Source organism: Archocentrus centrarchus, chromosome 22 (genome assembly GCF_007364275.1).
Source record: "Archocentrus centrarchus isolate MPI-CPG fArcCen1 chromosome 22, fArcCen1, whole genome shotgun sequence".
NCBI lineage: Eukaryota > Metazoa > Chordata > Actinopteri > Cichliformes > Cichlidae > Archocentrus > Archocentrus centrarchus.
The window spans coordinates 24,330,768-24,351,674 of record NC_044367.1 but is presented as its reverse complement, the minus strand read 5'-3'; the positions used below and the strand labels follow the sequence as shown (position 1 = coordinate 24,351,674).

Sequence of the window (20,907 nt, the reverse complement as noted above, 5' to 3'; positions counted from 1 at the left end):
TTACTTATGCTCAGATGTCCAAGTAAATCTTCGGAAATCAAAATGTTACATACGCATTATATTCGAATGGAGATTATACCCTTGGGTTACCCCCTCAGGCCAATTAGCACTGATAAGTCCTCCTCCAGTAGAAAGAGAGACAGTGCCTGGCTGGGATTTTCACCCTCTTATCTTTCAGCTCCCATTGTTAGCAAACCTATACACATGAGGAAGCAGCCATCATTTTAATAAGCACCACATGGGAGGCTGACCTGCACCATGGGCAAATTAATTCTGCTCAGTATAATATGGATGAAGAACTCTGAAATCAAGCTACAACATGTAGGGGTTAAAGATCTCAACTGTGTGTCTATAAATCTGAAAAAAAAAAACAATGCACATACATTCAGGTAGGACTAAAAAAAGATCCTCGGGACTCTCACACACAGACACGCACAAACAACAAGGCCTGGGGGACTTCACTTGTGAATGAGATGTCAGCATAGTTTGCTAGTGTTCCTCCTAGGCCTCGAGAAAAGCACAAAACAAATGTGCAAAGAGATAGAAATAACAACTACAGAATATGTCAAGGGTGAGAAATGCTCGCCAAGCATAGCTATGCTGGCTTTTTTTTTTTTTCTTTGCTTTTGCCAGTGCTTCTCTTTCAGGAAAAGCTCGTGACGATGCTCCGTTGTTGCTCTGCTGGGCAGGAAGCAACGGCTTCATTAAAGGAGACTCACTACAGCTGACCGATTTCGCATGTGCGCTGTTTTTATGCAGAAATGAATGCAGTTTGTGTATAAAGTTTACTCACGACACAGGCTGCCTTCGTCATCGCCGAGCGGGCAGTCTGTAGTGAAGTCACAAAGTTTGTCCAGTGGGATCTCAGGCCCGTTCTGACAGTGGTACTCGCCTTCCAGCGTGATGTTGCCGGGTGAGGATACTAAACAGAGAAGAGGAAAGAAAAAAGAAATGAAAATGGACATAATGGTTTTCAGGAGATACTGTAATAGCGACTGTGTGAGAAAACAATGTGTTTCCACAGTGCAGGTGGAGTTTAGGAAGTGGTTTGCTTGTTGGCAGGAGAATCAAAAGAATGCATTGTAAAAATAAAAAATGACAAAAAAAACAAACAAACAAAAAAATAGACAACTTTGAAGACGAGGAAAAATGGCTCCCGATTAAGCTTTAAGTTTATTGTTGAGTGTTGCTGCTAGATTTATATTACACACACAAAAAAAACACAAATCGGCGGCTCAGAGAAAATATATCTTACAAAAGGGAAAAAAAATACAGTTACTATATCAGTAAGTGACAAAGGCTAATATAACCCCTGAGTGTAAACCTTGTGTTACATCAGCTGACTGCCTGCACCATCATAAACAACTTGGCTTACGCAGTATAAGCATCTTGCTTTGAATACAGTACACATCCATCAAACAAGGAACACAAACACTAAAAAAAAAGAAGAAGAAACATGACCTAGATACAGTGAGCAGATACACATGCAGTGTGTGGGAGAACACACATACACACAAAGACACCAATTGATATCACTAGTCTCAGCAACTCAATTGTAACCAGGAGCATTTGCATATCTATGCAAATCAGAAAAGTGATATCTCACCTTCATCTTAATAATCAGAAACTGATCAGAGCAAAGAGAACAAAACAGAAAAGGCGGAAAAACTGCACACTGATGGGAATCTTGTTTTTTTTTCCCCCAACGTCTCTCATGGAGGAGCAAAAAAAAAAAAGAAAAAAAAAAAGGGGAAGTGATTCTTATCATGAGTGACTGGCTGCGCCTACTGTAGTTTGCCCTTGATCTGTAATATGCAGATTTGTTCTCTGCTCAGATGAACTTGGAGTTAAAGTCTGATAATGATGCCATGGCAGGAGAGGCAGCGTACAGCACAGGCTGAGACGACTATTCCGGCTAAACTTTGACACCAAGTTTGTAATGAATTAGCTTTTTGTTTTTCATTTTGCATTACGTTCTGCGTGACACGATGATAAAACCTTCAGCTCCACTTCGGCGTCACAGACTTACAGAAAATGTGCCAGAACAAGTTAAATTGGAGAATAAATCCACGTTTATAATCCTATACTCTATGCTTGAATTAATTCAGGTTTATTCAAATGACACTGAATGACAAATATAGTCATCTCAAGAAACATTTATATAATTTACAAGATAAAGAACGACTAGCGTAACAGACAGAAACCAAATGATACCTTATGAGCAAGCACTTAGTGACAGTAGGGAGATTTTTTTTCCTTTTAAGAGGAAAAAATCTTCAACAGCAGCAGCTTTTCAAAAGTTTTTTGGACCTCCTGATAATAAAGGAATATAATACTCCAACCTCAAAGTCGGACCATTGTATTTAGTCATGCTGGTAGTATGTCAGCATTACTCTGAGACAGGACATTTCCTTAATTTGATGCCGCACTTTACTTTAAGGTGAAAGAAGGGGTCCAAGAGACTTGTGTTACGTGTAAGTTGAAGAACATTTCCTGGACTCACAGTATTACTGGAGGCCAAGGTAACGCCACCCGGGATAAGCAGATTGTATTTCTGAGGTTTTAAGGGCAAAATACAATAACTCGGTTTCAGTCAAGATCACTGTAATCAAAAAGAATATTGCCATTTTCTTATACAGTAATTTATATTTAAGGATATGGCTCTTTTCTGGGACCTCCATCCCCTTCTATGCCCAATACTGTACGTGGAAATCTGGAGCAGGCATCAGTGAGAACAGAAGAAGGAGCTGGGGTAGAGATGGGTTGCAATGGGGTTTGCAGCTGTGCACCAACTACGGGCAGCTTAATTAATGAGCCTTATATGAGATCTACCAACTGGAGGTGAAGAAAGGCATCAGCTGGGTTGCTGGTTGATGTAGGCTGGTATAGATCTTATTGAGCTTGACTTTGTGGCCAGCTATAACTAATCCTATGGCCGATTTTTGTCTGAATTGAGAAGGAGCAAATTCAGGGTACTGTGGCTTTAGGTTATTCTTGTAGTTTCACTAACTGATTTGTGTCATCTGGCATCACAGATAAATATACAGTAGTTGGTTAACTGTTTTAACGATATTGCCATATTACTGGCTTGAAGCAATGAAAGGTTCTGATCCTAACAAATAACCCTGTGGAACTCCATATGTATGTCAAAAGGAAATGAATAAACAGCAAGAAAAATGCCAAAGCTCATTTATCCACAATTACACGACTGTATTTTGATTGTATTTTGTTGTTGCTTTCAATTCTGCATATATCTTGCCAGTAAAGGTTAATAAAGAAACAAATGTTACTATAAGTTGGTGAAGGTGTTGACATAACGCGTGTAAAGATGTGCAGGCATTAGATGTAATTAAATATGTCTTCAGATAACATATGTATGAGCAAATTGTCTAATTAATTGACTGTCTAATTAGAATGCAGCAGAGGCCCGACTTTTCACACTTGTGTCTCATTCTCACCACACTTCACTCTTTTTTTTTCTCAGTGTGGTGGAGAAAACCTTAAGGCCCAGCGGGAAACTGGCACAGTTGAGTCTGCGGCTCAGAAAGAAAGGGTGCCATTTTCACTGGACAAAACACATTAGTCAGAGGCCTCCCACAGCAGAGAGTCACATTAACATGTCAGTGAGTAATTCAGTTCAAACTCCTTTAACGCCTGGCCTGAGTAAATGACTGCTGATGAACCTGCTCTACTGTTATTCCTGAGCTTTTTATTTTTTATTTTTATAAGCTCAATGCAGCACGTGTTTGAACACATGAAACTGCAGTCTCTCGCAAACATGAGACGTGCACACAGAAAAAGGCAAATATGGTATTTTATTTAAATGAGGTGAGGAGAAGGCTTGTTTGTTTAGCACCCAGTGTGTGGGTATAGATGTGGTTTTGCTATGTGTATTCAGTCATGCTCAACGCATGTATTATGCATTGCTTGTGCTCAGTGGCTTCCTTTCTGTATAATGTTGACACTGCAAGCAGAGCGATTTATCAAGAAAGGAAAAAAGTTACCAGGAGTACACTGAAACCTTCAGGCGATGTATGTAAATTCATCGATTTATCTTAGTTTGATGACAGTGGAGTAAAAAATATCAAAGCAGCAGCGTCACTAACTTTAAGCTCCTGAAGCAGGTGAGAGCAGCCAGATGTGGCCGCTGCATTCCCGGCCTACCGCAGTTCTTAAATCACACTTGTCAGATTGTGAAAACAAGTGGGTCAGTGAGGGATGAATTGCCCGTGGAAGTGAGTGAGTTTTGTTATCCTTGTGCTCATGGGGCTGGCTTGGCTTCGAGAGGGGAATGATGTATGGGTGGCAAAAAGCTGGAGGGGTGACTGGAGAGGGCACAGCTGCTGCTGATAAGTGACAAAATGGATACAGAAACACAGGAATCAAGGTGCTAAGTAGTTAACAATTATGACCTCAGTGCATGGTTATTAACTGAAAACAAAACAACATAAATTGGGGTTATTTTTCTCAACGGTGCTTTCAGGGCTTCTAGCTGGGTCAGGATAGCAGACAATGGTAATCACATTCAAGCTTTCCCATTCTATCTGCTGGTCACTGTTCAAGAATGTATTTCTAAAATGTTAATAAAAATAAAAATCAATGTTGGGCTCAATGTGCCATCAAAGCGTGCTAAAATGATGGGTCGGCTCTCATCCTGAAACTCGGAGTATAAACCAACTACAAAAAAAACCATCAGAAAGCTTCCCGTACCAAAAATCACCCGTCACCTACAGATTTATATTCATGTGCAGGAATATGCTTGCTTTGACTGCACCAATTGGAGTGCTTTTTGAGGCTGCAGCAACAGACCTGGATGGTCTTACTGATGCTGTTGCTGAAGCTTTTATGAGGACGTGTGTACGGAGAAAAATATGCTTCATAATTGTTACAAATGCATACAATATGATCCACAAGCGCAAACTAAGATTTACAAGTGCAGTGTTTTGGGCGTAAGTTTAAGGACTCACAAATGTGTGCTCTAATCCTCACATACACAAAGCAATTTGACCACATGTAAAACTATTTTACAAATGCGTACATCTAAACCTGAATAAATAGTGATCATTTATGCACAATTTTTCAAATTCATCTTCACAAATCTGATCATTTTCTCTTTCAAACAGCTTCCCGTGCATATAAATATCTAAAAATACACGTAACATCCCTTTTGCTCACTTACAGAACCTTAAATGCCGTTGTTTGCCAAAGAGCCGGCTCTGACAGCCGATGCTTTGCAGTGAATCAGAGGAGCCGAATCCCGCTGAATGAGAGCCGGCTCCCCACTTTCTTATTAGCAGCATTTGGCTGCAATTTAAGGAAACTGGAAACATTAGAGCAGAGTCCCGTCATTGCAAACTGAAAATTACAGTGAGAACAGGTTCCATCTGCACCAATACACACGAACTGTCCATCCCTTGGTGCAGTTGGAGGAGAGAGGGCAAGCTATGTCTCCATCTACTGACCCTGGTGAGTCTGAGTCTGAACCAACAACAACTGTCACAGCATCCACTGTCCTCCCAAAAACTGCAATTATAACCCCTCATTCACAAAGTCCCCCTGAGCTGGCGAGAGACCAAGGCCTCAATTTAGCCACACCTGGTGAAGGTGATGGAGGGGAGACTGTGTATTGTGGCAGCATTGGTCCCTTCTGAAAGAATATAATCAAAAGAGCCGTCCTTTTAAAACGATTGCAGTGGTTGTTTCTGCAGGGACCTTTTACAACCAATATCTACATTTTAAAATGAAATTAAGTGACCTCTAGCGGTCGCAGATGAAAGTGCCGGTTTTCTCCGGCAAATCCTGAAAAAAATATGTAAATATGGATTTTCTCGCCATGTGTGGCCTCAGGTCCCCTGAGCTCCTGGTGGGCTGTGGTTGGCCTGGGTCCCCTGGGTCTTTCCCTATCTACCTCTACATCCCGGGGGTCGTTGTTGCAGCTTCTTGCCCTCATTATTGAGTATGTTTCATGACACACACATACACAATCCTGCTGTGTTATGTTGTAGTGTGTGTGTGTGTGTGTGTATATGTGTATATGTGTGTATGTGTACCTGTGCTCTGTCCCCTTATTTCTTCTGCTTTCTCCCCTCTATCTTTTTTTTTTTCTTCTTCTTACTTTTCTTCCTGCATGTCAGACCTGGCATTCATATATTAGCAATGAATAAATAAAAAAAAAGACAAACATTAACAAAAATAGCCTATAGAGAACGCATAGAGCTCTTCTTGTAAAAGCAAATATGTTTGGTACAACAGTGCATTCGGATCATGATTCTGATTGTGAAAACCTCCAGATATGACAGGCTAATAAATAAACAAATAAAATAAATAAATATGGATTTTCTCCAATTTCTGATTTTTTAAAGTCTGTTAAAAATGTTAAACAAAGTAAGACTGCTTTTTTTTTTAACAGGACAAATTCACAAAATGATGCAATTACAAAGTTTATCATAAAAACATTGAATGCAAAAGGGCTCAACACACAAACCATTCATTTTTGCTCAGTCAGGCTAAAATATGAGGCCACAACTGATAACAAGTAAAGAGCCATTTGGGAGCCGGAAGAGCCGGCTCTTCTCTCAGAGTAGAGGCTAAAGAGCCGGCTCTCTGAAAAAAGCAGAACTTCCCATCACTAGTGTGCAAGGATCCATAAATATAAGCTGTGTTCAAGTGCTTAGTGGGAAACTGGGATATCTGGGCTTTCTCTGCATTCCTTTGTTGTTTCAACTAAAGCGGACATTTCTTCTTCTAAATAAACAGAACAGTTCACTACCCCTCTGCTAGAACTACACTACACAGTATAGTATATGGTTTAAATAAGCTGCTGCTACATGCTGGACGTTCTGCTGCTGGGAAAAGTCAGTCAGTGCTCAGCTGCACATGGGAGAACACCATGGTTGCACATCCCTGTGGATCATCCTCTGGAATATGCCAACTAATCTCTGTATATTTTGAATACCGATATAATCCAGGTAATACGGAATAACACTTTGATGCTAATATTACCATTCTCTGATAACAACAGGCTAACATTAACATTAGACTCATCAAGGATGGTGATGACTCATCAGAAGTGGAGTTGAACAGCTGGCCCTCTGGTGCGGTCACAACAACCTAGAGGTGAATACACTTAAAAAAGTGGAGATGGCAGTGAACTTCAGGAGGAGCCCCTCAGCTCTGTCCCCCCATTACTTTGCTCGACAGCACTGTGCCTACAGTGGAATTCTTCAGGTCTCTGGGATCCACAAACACCCAGGATCTGAAGTGGGTATCTAACAGAGACAAAATTATCAAAAAGGCAGAGGATGCACTTTCTTCGCTAGCTCAGGAAGTTCAACCTGCCTCAGGAGCTGTTGATCCAATTCTTCTCATCAATAATCCATACATCATTGTACGGTTTGGATCAGCCACCAAACAGGACAAGAACAGACTCCAACAGACAGTGAGCTCTGCAGAAAAAATCATTGGTGCTGGCTTGCCCTCCATTCAGGATTTGTACAAATCCAGAATCAGGAAACAGGCAGGTAACATCATTGTAGACCCATCACACCCTGAACACAACCTCTTCCAACTCCTCCCCTCTGGTGGGCGCTACACTATACACCAAAACACGCAGACATCTGTACAGTCTCTTTCCACAGATGTGAGCGATGCACCTGAACCTTCAGTTGTTCCAATTTACTGTTTGCTGAAGCCTCGTCAGAAATGGTCTCACTGGAAGGGTGGCAATCAAGAAACTATGGTTAAAGAAGGGAAACAGAGAAACGTCTGAGGTGTGCCAAATTACACAAGAACTGGATTCCGGTCTTGAATTTTGGTAAAAATTGTGAGTGCCCACAGCTGTAAAATGTGGTAAAGGCTCCGTCATAGTTTGGGGCTGCATTTCAGCCATTGGTATTGGGGATCTCGTCAAAATTGAAATTGGAATTCTGAATGCAGAAAAGTCCCGTCAGCTGGCCTTCAATACCATCTGGAAAGTGTCTGATTAGCAACGGCTTCATTTTTCAGCATGACAATGATCCCAAACACACTTCCAATGCAGTAAATGAATGTCCTTCAAGAAGCCTTCCTGAAGACTACTCAAAGAAACTACAGAAAAGCTTGCCTAAGAGAGTTCAGGCTATGCTAAAGAATAAAGGTGATCAAATACTGACCTTCAAGCTCATTAAAGCTGCACAAACTCTATTTTAGCCTTATATACCATATTTCAATGAATGTTTATGTGTTTCAATGAATTGCTGTACCTATTTTCCATTTCCCAGGAAAATATAAAGGGTTGGCTTGAGACTTTAGTACAGTACTGTAACCAAAAACAAAAAGAAATTAAACCCTTCAAGTCTGATTGCAACAAGTGTGTAAGTCCCTTTAGGGGTGGGTGCATGCCTCTCAACTGCATCATTTTTTAAATGTAGGCATATAAAACTTGCCTAAATCGTGTACGGCTCTGAGAGGAAAAACAAGCCACTGTTGCAGCGGGTCCTAAAGGGATATTCACTTTTATCCAGTGACAAAGCAAACCATTTCTGAGGTCAACAAAGATGCTGGATTTCTGTCACAAGAGGGAAAATAAAAGCTGTGGGGTGAGTTTCCATAAAATTACACAAATATTCTCAAGACAGACTCATTGTCTCAAGACAGTTCAGTTTTTGCTTATTATATCTGCTCATTATATTTTTTTCAGTAAAATTATGCAGAAACCAAAAACACAGTTTTTATTCCAAAATAATCTTAGCTGCATCACTGATGTTTTTTTAAGGTCCACTAGTTTTCAGAGTCTAACACCCCATTGCTGCTTTTGTGTGAGGGGAATGAGCTGAAGCCATCCTACATCATCTGTAGCGTTCAGGTTATCATGGTTGACTGTTAGCAACTGTTAATGGCTGGCTGGTGAACAATTAACATATAACCAGATAAGAGTCACGCTAAACAGGTGGTGAAATGTTTTATTTATTTTTTCTTCATGTCAATGAAATCTCATTAAAAGTGGACCTTTTTATAAACACCACTGAAATATACTGGCTCTGAGGGCTAATTATCATTTTTCTAAGGAGAATGAAATTCATTTAAATTCAACTGAAACTGAAAAATGAGCAGTTTTTAAGTTAAATATGTTTTTCATGCATTTCACTGCCAGTTGAGCATGTTTGAGTTCGGATGTGTGTTCAGTGGAGTTTAGCTTTTCCTGCTCGTCATCTAATTATGAGCCAAGTTGCTCCATTTTATTTTATCTATTTTAACTTTTATTCATGCCATCTGCTTACAGGATGAAAATCGAAGAGGTTTTATCAACAAGATCAAGACCAATATATGGGAATTAATTTACAGCCAAAATTTTAAAAATAACTTAGATGCCCTCACTTCACAAAAACCTGTTATGGTCAGTGACCGTATTTTTTTTTTAGTATTTTCTATTTCAAAGGTTTAAATATTATTTGAATGTGCAGATTGTCCCCTTCCAGGTCTTCATTCAAACAAAGCTCAAACAAAGAAAAACTGTCCTGAAAATAAAAAGACATCTAAAACTTGATTGTGCCTAAAAGAGAAGGCTATAAAAATTAATACACAAGCATCACAGGCCAAGTCTTACACAAAGTTTTTACATCTTGGAAAGAGTTTTATTTGCATTGGTTGGTACTGAAGCCAAGCTTACGACGGGTTGTCTGGTTCAAGCACTTTTCTCCTGGCACAAACAAAAAAGCAGGACTCAAGAGACGAGGACTAAATTTAGACTTCAGCTTTACTTCAGCATGAAAGACATTAACAGGGCTGGTCAGGAGCCAGCAGCACAAAATCCTAAACTCACTTGAACTTAAACTGGAACATGAAGGAAGCCAACGACGACGACGCAGCTAAGAACAAGGGGAACCGCAGACACTAAATACACAGAGGGAAAATGAGGACATTAAGGGGGCACGAGGCAGGTAAGGAAAAGTAAACTCCAGATAATAAGAACACAGAAATATAATACAGAAAGAAATACAAAGGTGAGAAACAAAACCATAAACAACCTGAAGAAAACCTCTAAAGTGTAAAAACACAGAACGCTGGGGCAACTCCAGGATCACGACAAAACTGAAGAACTAGTGAGCCTAGCTGAAATCAATTCAACAGCACCGTTTAACATTTTGGTGTTTTTGCATAGCCCTAATAAACATATCACATTTTAGATTCCACTGATAGAGACATTACACACAGCAAGATATCAAAAGATCTTGCAAAGCAGTTTGCCTTTCCATTTGAATAAAACTTTTGCCATGGTTTGGTGGATATCGCTTGTAGATTTGAATACAAACAGACGCATCCTTGTTAAAGACAAGCTGCAAAAAAAAAAAAAAAAAAAAAAAAAAAGAAAAACACAATCTGGAGTCACAGAGAGGGTAGACTCATCCAGAAATTAATATGGTTTTTGTTTTCCTACAGATGAGCAAGCACGTCAGTCACATCCTAAAATCCCTCTGTGTGCTTTGAAACAACAACAAACCCAGTCTGAAGAACCGCCTGGCTTGAGATCTGCTTGTGCTTTGTGTGAATAGAATGCCAATAAGCAGAAAAAGGAAAACACAACAAAAAAAATATCTTCACAGACTTGATTGAGTCTAGCAGACAATTCAGCAGTAGTTAGAACTCATTTATCCCATTCTGCTCATTCATTACTTCACAATCTTCCATTCTGAGTGCCATAACGGTGGCCCGTCCTCAGCCACAGGGGACAAAAAAACTAAAAGAGCCCAAGGATTGCTGGGGCAACTATCTTGCCACCCCATTAAAGGCAAAATTTAAAGATATTTATGGAGATTTACATATGCTGCAATACTCAAGATGGATGAAGCTGGGCTTCCCACTGGACAGTCGACAGGACAAGAAGTATTCGCTCATGAATTCAATTAACTGCACACAGCCACGCTCGATTGGTCCGAGCTCTGCCCAATCACCATCACTATCTGTCATGCTCCCTGCTGGAGAGAGCTGCACACACAAGAGCATAGATGGGAGAGAAAAATGTCAGTTCTGCACTCCTTTTTTTACTGCAGAAAATGAAAGATATTGTACTCAGTGTGAAATAATAAATATGTATTATATTGTAAGATTATCCAGCTGCCTTTTTTTTTTAATTTTATGTACAGTACGTGACCGATGCATTGTCTAAACATCTCCTCTGCCTTTTAGGTTTTATGTGTACATGTCATTTCTAACTACAAAATTACCCCAAATTTAACCAGCAACAGCTACATAACTATGAGGGCTCTATGAAGCTCAATGATTAGGAGCCACTTGATATATTTTGGAAATATTTATATTTTTACTCTGCCTAATCTAAACTGTAAATGACAGAGTAGATAACAGCCTCATAACAATGAGCAAGTAAATACCGATGTTATTGAACCCGTTCTAAAGACTCTCAACTACTGCTTTGCCATATTTGATGCGACAGAAATACATCACACAAAGGCCACCTCCATTAAACTTATAGCAACACCATAAAGCCTCTTCGGTGAATGTGAAACACTTGGCCACTCTTAAAAAGGTTAAAAGATAGATGCAGCACTCTTGGGGTTTTAAAACCAGCCATGACAAGCCATGGGTGGAACTGACTGAGAAGACACATGGTAGACTGCATACTCTACTTTACCTCATGGTGTACTCAGTAAGAACTGAACACAGTCAGAGTCAAAGGAAAGCGTATTGAGGTCATAGGTCATGAGGCAGTAGGATTGGTTTTTCATCTTATACAATCAGTCTTCTTTTTGCAACCTCAGGGCTCGCCCCTGGTTGCCCCCCTGCAGTTGAAGTCCCTTGAAGTAGAAGTACAGTGCAGAGGTTCCTTCAACTGCGGGTTGAAGGGACCTTCAAGGAAGAGGAGGGCTTCAAGGTGCAAGAGGTAAAGACTACACTACGCTAGGAGAAATACACCCTTGTCAATACTAGGCCTTAAAAACACTGAGCATTAAAGTCTGGTTTCTTTATAAGTACTTTAAAGTAAATTCTACTTGATTTGACATCCATTATACTATGCAGGGAGAACTCTATAATGGAGTCCCAAAGTTTCCTCTTGTGTTGGGGCAATACCTGCACTAAAGGAGACAGTTCTAAGAACTATGATTGTACTAATTCTTACAGTGTGGGAACAACAGATAGAAATGGATCCTACAGGTCATTAGAACTCTGAAAGACTATCATTTGCATATGTGTAACTTTGTTTTGTTGTTGACTCTCAGAGTTATAATGATACTGGATAATTTTTAGGATAATTTGGTTATTTTTCTCAGTTTGGTTGCCTCTGTCTAACTTCACAAGACATTTTATACCACTACATACCTTTCAGGAAAATAAGACTAAGATTAGAACCAGTGGGAAATGTCTTTCAAGCCAGTTTTTTTTTTCTTTTATCTACAATTTATGTGGTCATTTCCTTGAAGTATACAAAAGAGTGAAATTTACAAGGTGCATCACTGTATAAGTCTCACAGATGACGCATGACATGGTGGCTATTCTCACTTTTGTTGCTTTTTGCATTACTGCAACTCTGCCTCTATGAACCTAAGTAAACATTGTTACCAACAAATGACACACATTGGCTTTGACATCAAAGCGTCTTTCCCACAGACAGAGTGGCTGTGGTGAGACTGTAGCCTTTGTTTTGTTTAAAATGATCAGCATTATGCTGCAGGGCTTTGATTCCACAGCACTGGCCTTGATGTTTCATATCTTTAGCAGTTTGATGAGCAGGTCTGGGCTTATTGCATACAAGAAATCATCTCAATGCAACTTTAAGGTACAAAGTCATAACCAGTATTTTTACTTTACTATTTTACTGACACTGATTTCTTCAGAAGGTGATGCAATATATCAGAGTTTTTTTTAAAAGATGTAAATTCTGATAATTTTGTTGAAATTTGTACTAGCTAGAGATTTTTGGGTGTTCCTTTGTCTCACTGGGAACCTCAGTAAACATCTAACTTATAAATTTCAGTTGCTAAGGCCTCAGTCACGCTTGCCAAGGGACCTGTAGGGAACCCCTCAGCATCCTGATGTTGCTAGGGAAAAATGTGTATACCCCAAGTGGTTTGTGAATAGTTGCTGGCGGTCACCAAGTGAAAATGATTGCAAAAAACATGCTGCACCAAAAATCTACTTGTGATTACTTTGGTCACTAGCAGATTGCTATAGTCGCTTTCATGGAAGACACTGACCTGACTGCAAGTCGGTTTTCAGCGCAGCACTGTATATCTCTTTGGGACCAATTTCACCTAGCGACTGCTAGCAATCTCCAGCAACCACTTATCAACTGGTTGGGAAATACACATTTATTCCTTGCAACTTGTGGTTGCCAGGGGGGTCAGTGACCGGTCTCTAGGCCTGTGGGACTTAGCAATGGATTTCTCACATTTTACCAGCTGGGAAATGCACATTTTTCCCCTCATGACTGGAGGTTGCCAACTGGTCTCTAAGCTTGTTTGACCGGGGCCTAAATTACCCACACATTATGCTACAAAGACTCCTGTGAGTACAGCCAATGACTGGTTATCAGGCTGACATTGGCTGGTTGGAAGACTTTAAGATACTGCACAACCCTTCTGTACCTACATAAACATTAGTATATAAAGTGCTGTTTGATATTAAATGAAAAGAAGAACCTCAATGAACAGATTCATCCCAGCATTCTTGATATAAACATATGCTTTACAGACTGTAATTAGAGTTAATGTTGCTTCATCTTGATGATTGACTTTTCGTCAATGCTACTTTAAGTCCATAACATCCAGAAATTTCCTCCTCTATGCCAGTTTAGGGCTGATTCAGACATCTGTTCCATTTGGCGTATGCATGTTGTGAACACTCTACTTGGTGCCCTGGGCCATTTAACACTTGCTCAATATCTTAAAATGAAACTGCCTGTGTAGATTGCCTTGGAAAGGTGCCTGCAACAGAAACACAGTTTGGGTTGAGGGGATGCTGCTTGTGGAAAGGCCTAAGGCAAGACATTAGAGGTATAACGTGATAAAGCTTAGTGCTGGCAGAAAGACTCTTTACTTGACGAGTAGTATCGTATATTAATTGATGAGCTTTGTTTTCCTGTTTTTAACTTGCTCCAGGTTTTTTGTGCCTGTATATTCTCTTAGAGTCGCTTAGTGTTCAAAGGACTTCAAAGTATCCCAACAAATTACAAGATTAACAGAAATATCCATTTAATTAGCTCACAGGTATATCTGGCAAATAGATGGACTTCTGTTTGCCTTCAAGGCTCCTAAAGGCTTTGAATGCAAAGTAAATAGTAACTTCTTTTTAATGTATTTAGCTTAATTAATTTATGAAGCACGCATCTGTGATCCAAAATATCATTTTATTGTGCTCTTTTAAGCCAGACCCTGAGGCAGACAATGTAACCCACAATAAAGGTTGTAAAACAACAACAAAGAATGAATGACAACTAGTTATGTTGAGATGTACTAAAAACAATCTTACTAGAGATGCTAATATGCTCTACAGGCCTGGAGTGGTGGCCTAGGGGAGAAGAAGAGGGTTCGTCACTGAGAGGACCCTGGTTCAAATCCTCGGGCTGGCATCACTGTGGGTCCCTGAGCAAGCCCACCCCCCCAGGTTGCTCCCCGGGCGCCCTTTGGCTGCCCCCTGCTCCATGCTGTGCTGTGTGTACTACATACTCCATGTGTGTGATGGGTTAAATGCAGAGAATGAATTTCACTGCATGTAAATGTATGTGACAAATAAAGCTCTTTCTTCTTTCTTCTTCTTCTACAGAGCTGAATTCGGTTGTTGCACCTGATTCTACACAATATACATTTGAGTGCAGTGTGATGCCCTGCTTTAATATACAAGACCTCTTAAAGCATCCATCCATTTTCCTCCACTTATCCAGTTCAGGGTCATGGGGGAGCTGGAGTCCATCCCAGCTGTCATAGGGCGAGAGGTGGGGTGCAATGGGGGAACTACTCATGTTCATATTCACACCTACAGTGAATTTAGAATGACCAGCTAATCTAACCTGCATGCCTTTGGACTTTGGGAGGACGCCGGAGTACCTGGAGAGAACAATGTCTTGCTATAATATGTTAAATTTCTGTTTCTTTGCCACTGAACTCCTCGTAAACAGGAGTGGAATAACCAAAACTGTCACACAAGTACGTCCTAGTCATCATGTTGCCTAGCAACCACCTAACAATAGCCTAAAATTGCATACTGTTGTGTGAGTGTGTACTAGTCATTGTAAAATTTAAACAGCACCTCATCAAGAATTATTTTAAGCTTCAGAAGGGGACACACACACACACACACACACACACACACACACACACACACACACACACACACACACACACACACACACACACACACACACACACACACACACACACACACACAATACATTATGAAGATCCTAAATGAAGTAGACACCCGGTATCAGATGAACAGCTTGTGGCCTACATTTCAAGTATGTTAACATTTTATTAAATTCAGCAGACATTTTATCTTTTTGCTGGCTCAGTAACATTATTTGATTTGATTATTTTATTTTATTTTTGAAGTTAGTGAAGGTAGACATTCACTGCTTTAGGAAAGATTATATGTCCACATGTCTAGCTGATCTGCGGCAGCCAATAAATAGCCTGTATAGTAAATCAATCAACAAGATGTTAAAATAATAAGGTTTTTTATTAATATTAATGAGAATTCCATATACAATCAACCTAAAGCAAAGAAAAACTCCCACCTGACACCCCCAAAAGTTTTTCTGTATGAAAACTTTAGTATATTTCAATTATGGCATGTAACATAGACCAAACTGTGTTTTTTAACCAGACCCTGAACAATGTGGCCTCTCCATAAAGCATTAATTACATGTTATTTATGCTTCCTTGTATTAGAGTTTATGAACTGCAAACAGACAGTACAGACATCCAACTAAATGGGTTTATTACATTAGACATAATTAAATTAGATGGATATTAAAACAGATTAGCTGTGCTTTTTGAGGCTCAGACAGAAAGAGCTATGTGGACGTGTGCATATAGGGCCTGTTTTGTGTTTTTGTCCTTGCTAGAGGTATAACAACATAGCAATGTATGTCTGAAGGTTGTTTAGGTGATGCAACTCTTGTTCCTTATTTGACTGAAAGGAATTAATTGAGCAACTATGAAATTCTGTAGAGATATTCATGGTGCTCACAGGTTGAAACAACTGTAGACAAACAATGAACACAGCTGTGGTTTCAAGTGCGTAAGTGTCTTAAAATGGCTTTTTTTTTTCAAAGATCAGTGGAGGGAAAATCTTCTTGTTGCAAAAAGAAGTCTGATCTAAAACTAATTACTCTCCTAATAAAATTATGTTCTCGGTCACTTGTTTCATAACTTATTGAACAGAACATGATGTTCATTTTTCAAATTATGAGTGAAAAAGGAGTATAAAGCAAAGTAGCTACTTTGTGGTTGTTGTGACATACAATCATATAAAACAAAGTTTTTATAGAGTGCAGTTCTGTGGAAAACTAAGTACACCCTTACTGTTTCCATGGGGAATTATGAAGATACAGTAACTAATGCATTTGATTAACTGATCATCAGCAAGTGTGTCCACCTTTTGTGCACCAAAAGCAGAAGTTTTGGCAGTTTGCTGGTCTGCAGCCTTCAGGTGCATGTTAACACAATGCCACAATGTTCCCAGGAGTGGACATACCAGTAAATTCACCTCAAGGTTAGTCTGTCCACTACTTGGGGAAACAGCAGAAAAATTGTCTTAGTTAGCATTTTAAAGTTCATGCCAGTAGAATTAGAAAAAGACTGAATGAGAAGGTTTCATTTGGGAGGGTTACAAGGAGAAAACCTCTAAATTGCATCTGAAAAACTACAAGAATTGTAGAAGAATGACCTTTGGACTTACAAGGCCAAAGTGGAGAAGTTTGGTCATGTGCAGCATCATGTTTGGCAAAAAAAAAAAAAACAAACAGCATATGAACACAAAAACCTCGTACAGTACATTATACCAACTGTCAAGCAGGATCGTGGAGGGGTGATGGTTTGGATTTGTTTTGCAGCCACAGGATCTAGGCATCTTGCAGTCACTGAGTTGACCATAAACTCCTTTGTATACCAAAGTATTATAGAGTCAGATGTGAGGCCATCTATACGACAGCTAAAGCTTGGCTGAAACCGGATCATGCAACAGAACAGTGATCCTGAGCACATCTACAACAGAATGACTGATAAAGAAAAGAATCGAGGTGCTGCAGTGGCCCAGTCAAAGTCCAGATCTCAACCTGATTGAAATGCTGTGGCAGGACCTTAAGAGAGCCGTGCATAAATGAATGTCTGTAAACTGAACTGAAGCAACATTATAAAGAAGAAAGTCATACAGAAAATGATTGCTTCAAGCTATTGAAGGTGCTAAAGGTTATTCTACAAGCTACTGAATCACACTTTTCACAGTCCTGTGTGCACTCTCATGACTGTATAAACTTGTTATTCAGCTTCAAAAAACTTTGTTGGCTCCAGCCAAAACGCTCAGCTTGAGGCTGCAAAAGCAGGACTTGCACAACATTGGGTGACGACACTGTGTCTACATCATACAGTGCCCTGGCTTCAGCAAGAGGTTAATATTAATGAAATATTGTAGCAATTGGACTGGATGCTGTGACATTTGGTACATGCATTACTTCAGAGGGATATGTAGCATCATCAACAGGGCAAAATTTGAATTTGATTGCTCTTAGAAATATTAAAAACATCTGACAGAACAATAATGTCAATAGCATTTGGAGCTGTGGTCTGAAAGCTGCCTAGTTCTTCTAATTTCTTCCCCCAAATATATTACAAGATTCAGTTCAATTCATATGGCACCAAATCACAACAACAGTGACCTCAAGGCACTTTTTATCGTAAGGTAAAGACCCTACAATAATACAGAGAAAACCCTAATAATCAGATGTCCTCCTGTAAGCAAGCACTTGGCAACAGTGGGATGGAAAAACTCCCTTTTAACAGGAAGAAACCTCCAGCAGAACCAGGCTCAGGGAGGGGCAGCCATCTGCTGTGACGGGTTGGGGGTGAGGGTAGAGAGACAGGACAACAGACACACTGTGGAAGAGAGCCAGAGATTAATAATAACTAATGATTACATGAAGAGTGGTGTACAAAAACACAGAGAGAGTGAAAAGAGGTTAGTGATAAAGATTCTCTCAGTGTATCAAGGAAAGCCCCAGCAGCCGAGGCCTGTTACAGCATAATTAAGGTAGGGTTCATGATTGACAGTAAGTGGTGTTATTACAAAGTGGAAGTGTTTAGAAACCACAGCAACTTATCTATGAAAGTGGCAGACCACATAAAGTTACAGAGCAGGGTCGCAGAGTGCTGAGGGGCCAACGCTCTGCTGACTCAATAGCTGCAGAGCTCCAAACCTCCTCTGGCATTAGCACAAAAACTGCACCAGCAGCTTCGTGGCATGGGTTTCCATGGCCGAGCAGTTCCCGAGGTGGCCGAGTACATTTGTCCATATAGTGTGAACATATGACTGAGACTTTATTTCATGCGATCAAACATCCAAAGTGAAAAAGAAATTTAAATTAAAGCCTGATGTCCTGCTATAAAGTGAATGGCTTTTTCCATCAACCATCCTTCCACATGTCCACATTCTGTCCACTACACTAGCTTTCTCCAAACCCATTTCCCTCATAGCATTCGCCACAGGGCCATATTTGATTGATGGGCCTAGGGACACTTCATGCTGCTGTGTACCTAATCACAAAGTATAGACTTGTTGTAACGCTCCATTAATGCCCCGCAGCAGCACGGTGTAGTGGTTAAGGAAATGGACCAGGGAAGAGAAGGTCAGTGGTTCATATTCCCTAAGGGTTCACTGCTGCCTTCACTCTGCTCAGTGTCCAATTGCAAAAATGAATTGTGACAGTTTGTGGGGTAATTCATGAGCACAAATACAGAATATGTTCTTGAGAGGACAAATGTTGTTATAAATGTTAAGGAAAATGTGACCTCCTTGCTTGCCATAGAGGAAAAGTCAAATCTGTTGACACAATCTGTTAATGATCTTGTCAGTCATCACAGTAGTGTCTATTTACTTTCAGGATGAGAAACGGTAGGAGGTTAAGAGAGTTGCTGACATGTTTGGTGAGACTGAATAATTATGTTCTCTGTACAGATATGCCGCAACCATAAAGAGAAATACTAGCAGAAGGTAGGATTCTAACTTCCTGTCAGAAGGATGAGCTCCAGAGATAGGCATATAACCACACAAGTCACTTTAAGGGCAGCAAATTGGATTGCTTGTTGGTCCAGTGACTGATGAGTTAATTAAAGTGGAAGGGTATGGAGAAAGGAGTCAGACACTACTCCATTTATTTATCCTCTATTGACTATCTCCGTGCACTTCACTAGCTAGAGTAATCGCTGCCTTTCTGCCCATGAAAACAACTAAAGAGGAGGAAATGGATGTAGTCAAAATACCAAATAAGGTGCAAAAGATGAAAAGGTAAGCTGATTTTGACAGAATCTACAATATTTTGATGAATTTCAATTGGGTGACAATAAATAAAATATATATCCTGTTAATGAAGAATATCTCAAGGCAGAATTGCTTAAAAAAATGAACAAAAACAAAACACAAGCACTCAAGAAATAAAATTGATCATTAGCAAGTTTTTCTCTCAGTGATTTAAAAATTATCAGAACGAATCATGATTTTCTTTAAAAAATTCTTCCAACTCTACAGGAAACTGTTATGCAACCACAACAGTGCAGTCCATGTCCACAGCCTCGTGTTTGCTGAAATTAAAACTTCAAACCTTTGGGACCAAATTAAACACAATTAATCACCGAAGTCTGGATCAGTCTTAGAGCTATTCACCCCAAAAGCTTGATAATGGAGGTCATTAATAGTAGTAATTAGCAAATTTTCAGCACAAGGGACTAGAACAAATAAAGCAAACGGGTGTATTTGTCAGGGATTTAGTGTGAGAGCCTTAATGGAGCGCTCTGGCTTCATGTTCTGAGGAGAGAGGTAATTCAAGCTCAGGTTTGTGACAGGTGCTGGAGGGAAAAGTGGGGGAGGTTTAGAACACCACGAGATGCGGTGAGGCCACACGGCGAGTGTGCTGAGATGGATTAGGACTTAGTTTAGGAGTGGGATGTGTGTAGTGGGTGTTGCACTAGGGACCCAGGTGGTGCCTGAGGAGAGTATGGCACGTCTGCATGCTCCCCCCCGTCTGCTAGCCAAGGCTTATGCACTGTCAGGGAAGAGGAACAGGGTGAACCCAGAACAGAGAACAATTAGATACTGTGCAGCCCAAGGTGGATTTGCATGAGCAGCATCACACACAATGCTCTAGACAAAGAATCACAGGAGAATCACTAATACTTCAGTGAGATGGAAATTGGTTTGCTTGATGTGAATTTAATGTAATTACATGTTTTCATAATTTTGCACTTTTAATAGCAGCATTTGATTGAATGATTTTCTTCACTTCAAAGAGAACTGTAGGTTAAGGGAGATATGCACTGAGGAAATATGAATGCATTTCCTCTCCTTCTGTTACTCCCTCTCTTATCACACTCATACACACAAATGCATTTACATAGTTGATAACCAAATTATACCATTGACCTGAAGTCAAGTTTAAACACCTTATTTGAACCAAGTCTGAGGACAAATCGACAAGACTTTCCTGTGATGCGATGTTCCTTTTTCACCTAGAGCTAAATATTGACTGAGCATAAAAGCGATTTCATTGTTGCAGAGTGCAAAGAGACTCTGCCTCTATAAAAGTAGAAGGGATTAAATTTGCTGGACTGTGAGCATCTCTCTGAATTTAAAAAGAGGCCTTTGGGAATGAGTACCTTTTTGCACTGTATTTTTTTTTAAATACAGAACTACACGGCAAAGGCTCAC

The 20,907-nt window shown here is 40.0% G+C and overlaps 1 protein-coding gene across 1 annotated transcript in view; it reads right to left on the bottom strand.

The window, feature by feature from the left end:
• Positions 1 to 20,907, bottom strand: part of alk (ALK receptor tyrosine kinase) — a 394,751-nt gene that overhangs the window by 61,253 nt on the left and 312,591 nt on the right. Inside the window, exon 6 of the mRNA XM_030718325.1 lies at positions 794 to 922. Coding sequence (XP_030574185.1) covers positions 794 to 922 — 129 coding nt within the window. The remainder of the gene's footprint in view (positions 1 to 793; positions 923 to 20,907) is intronic.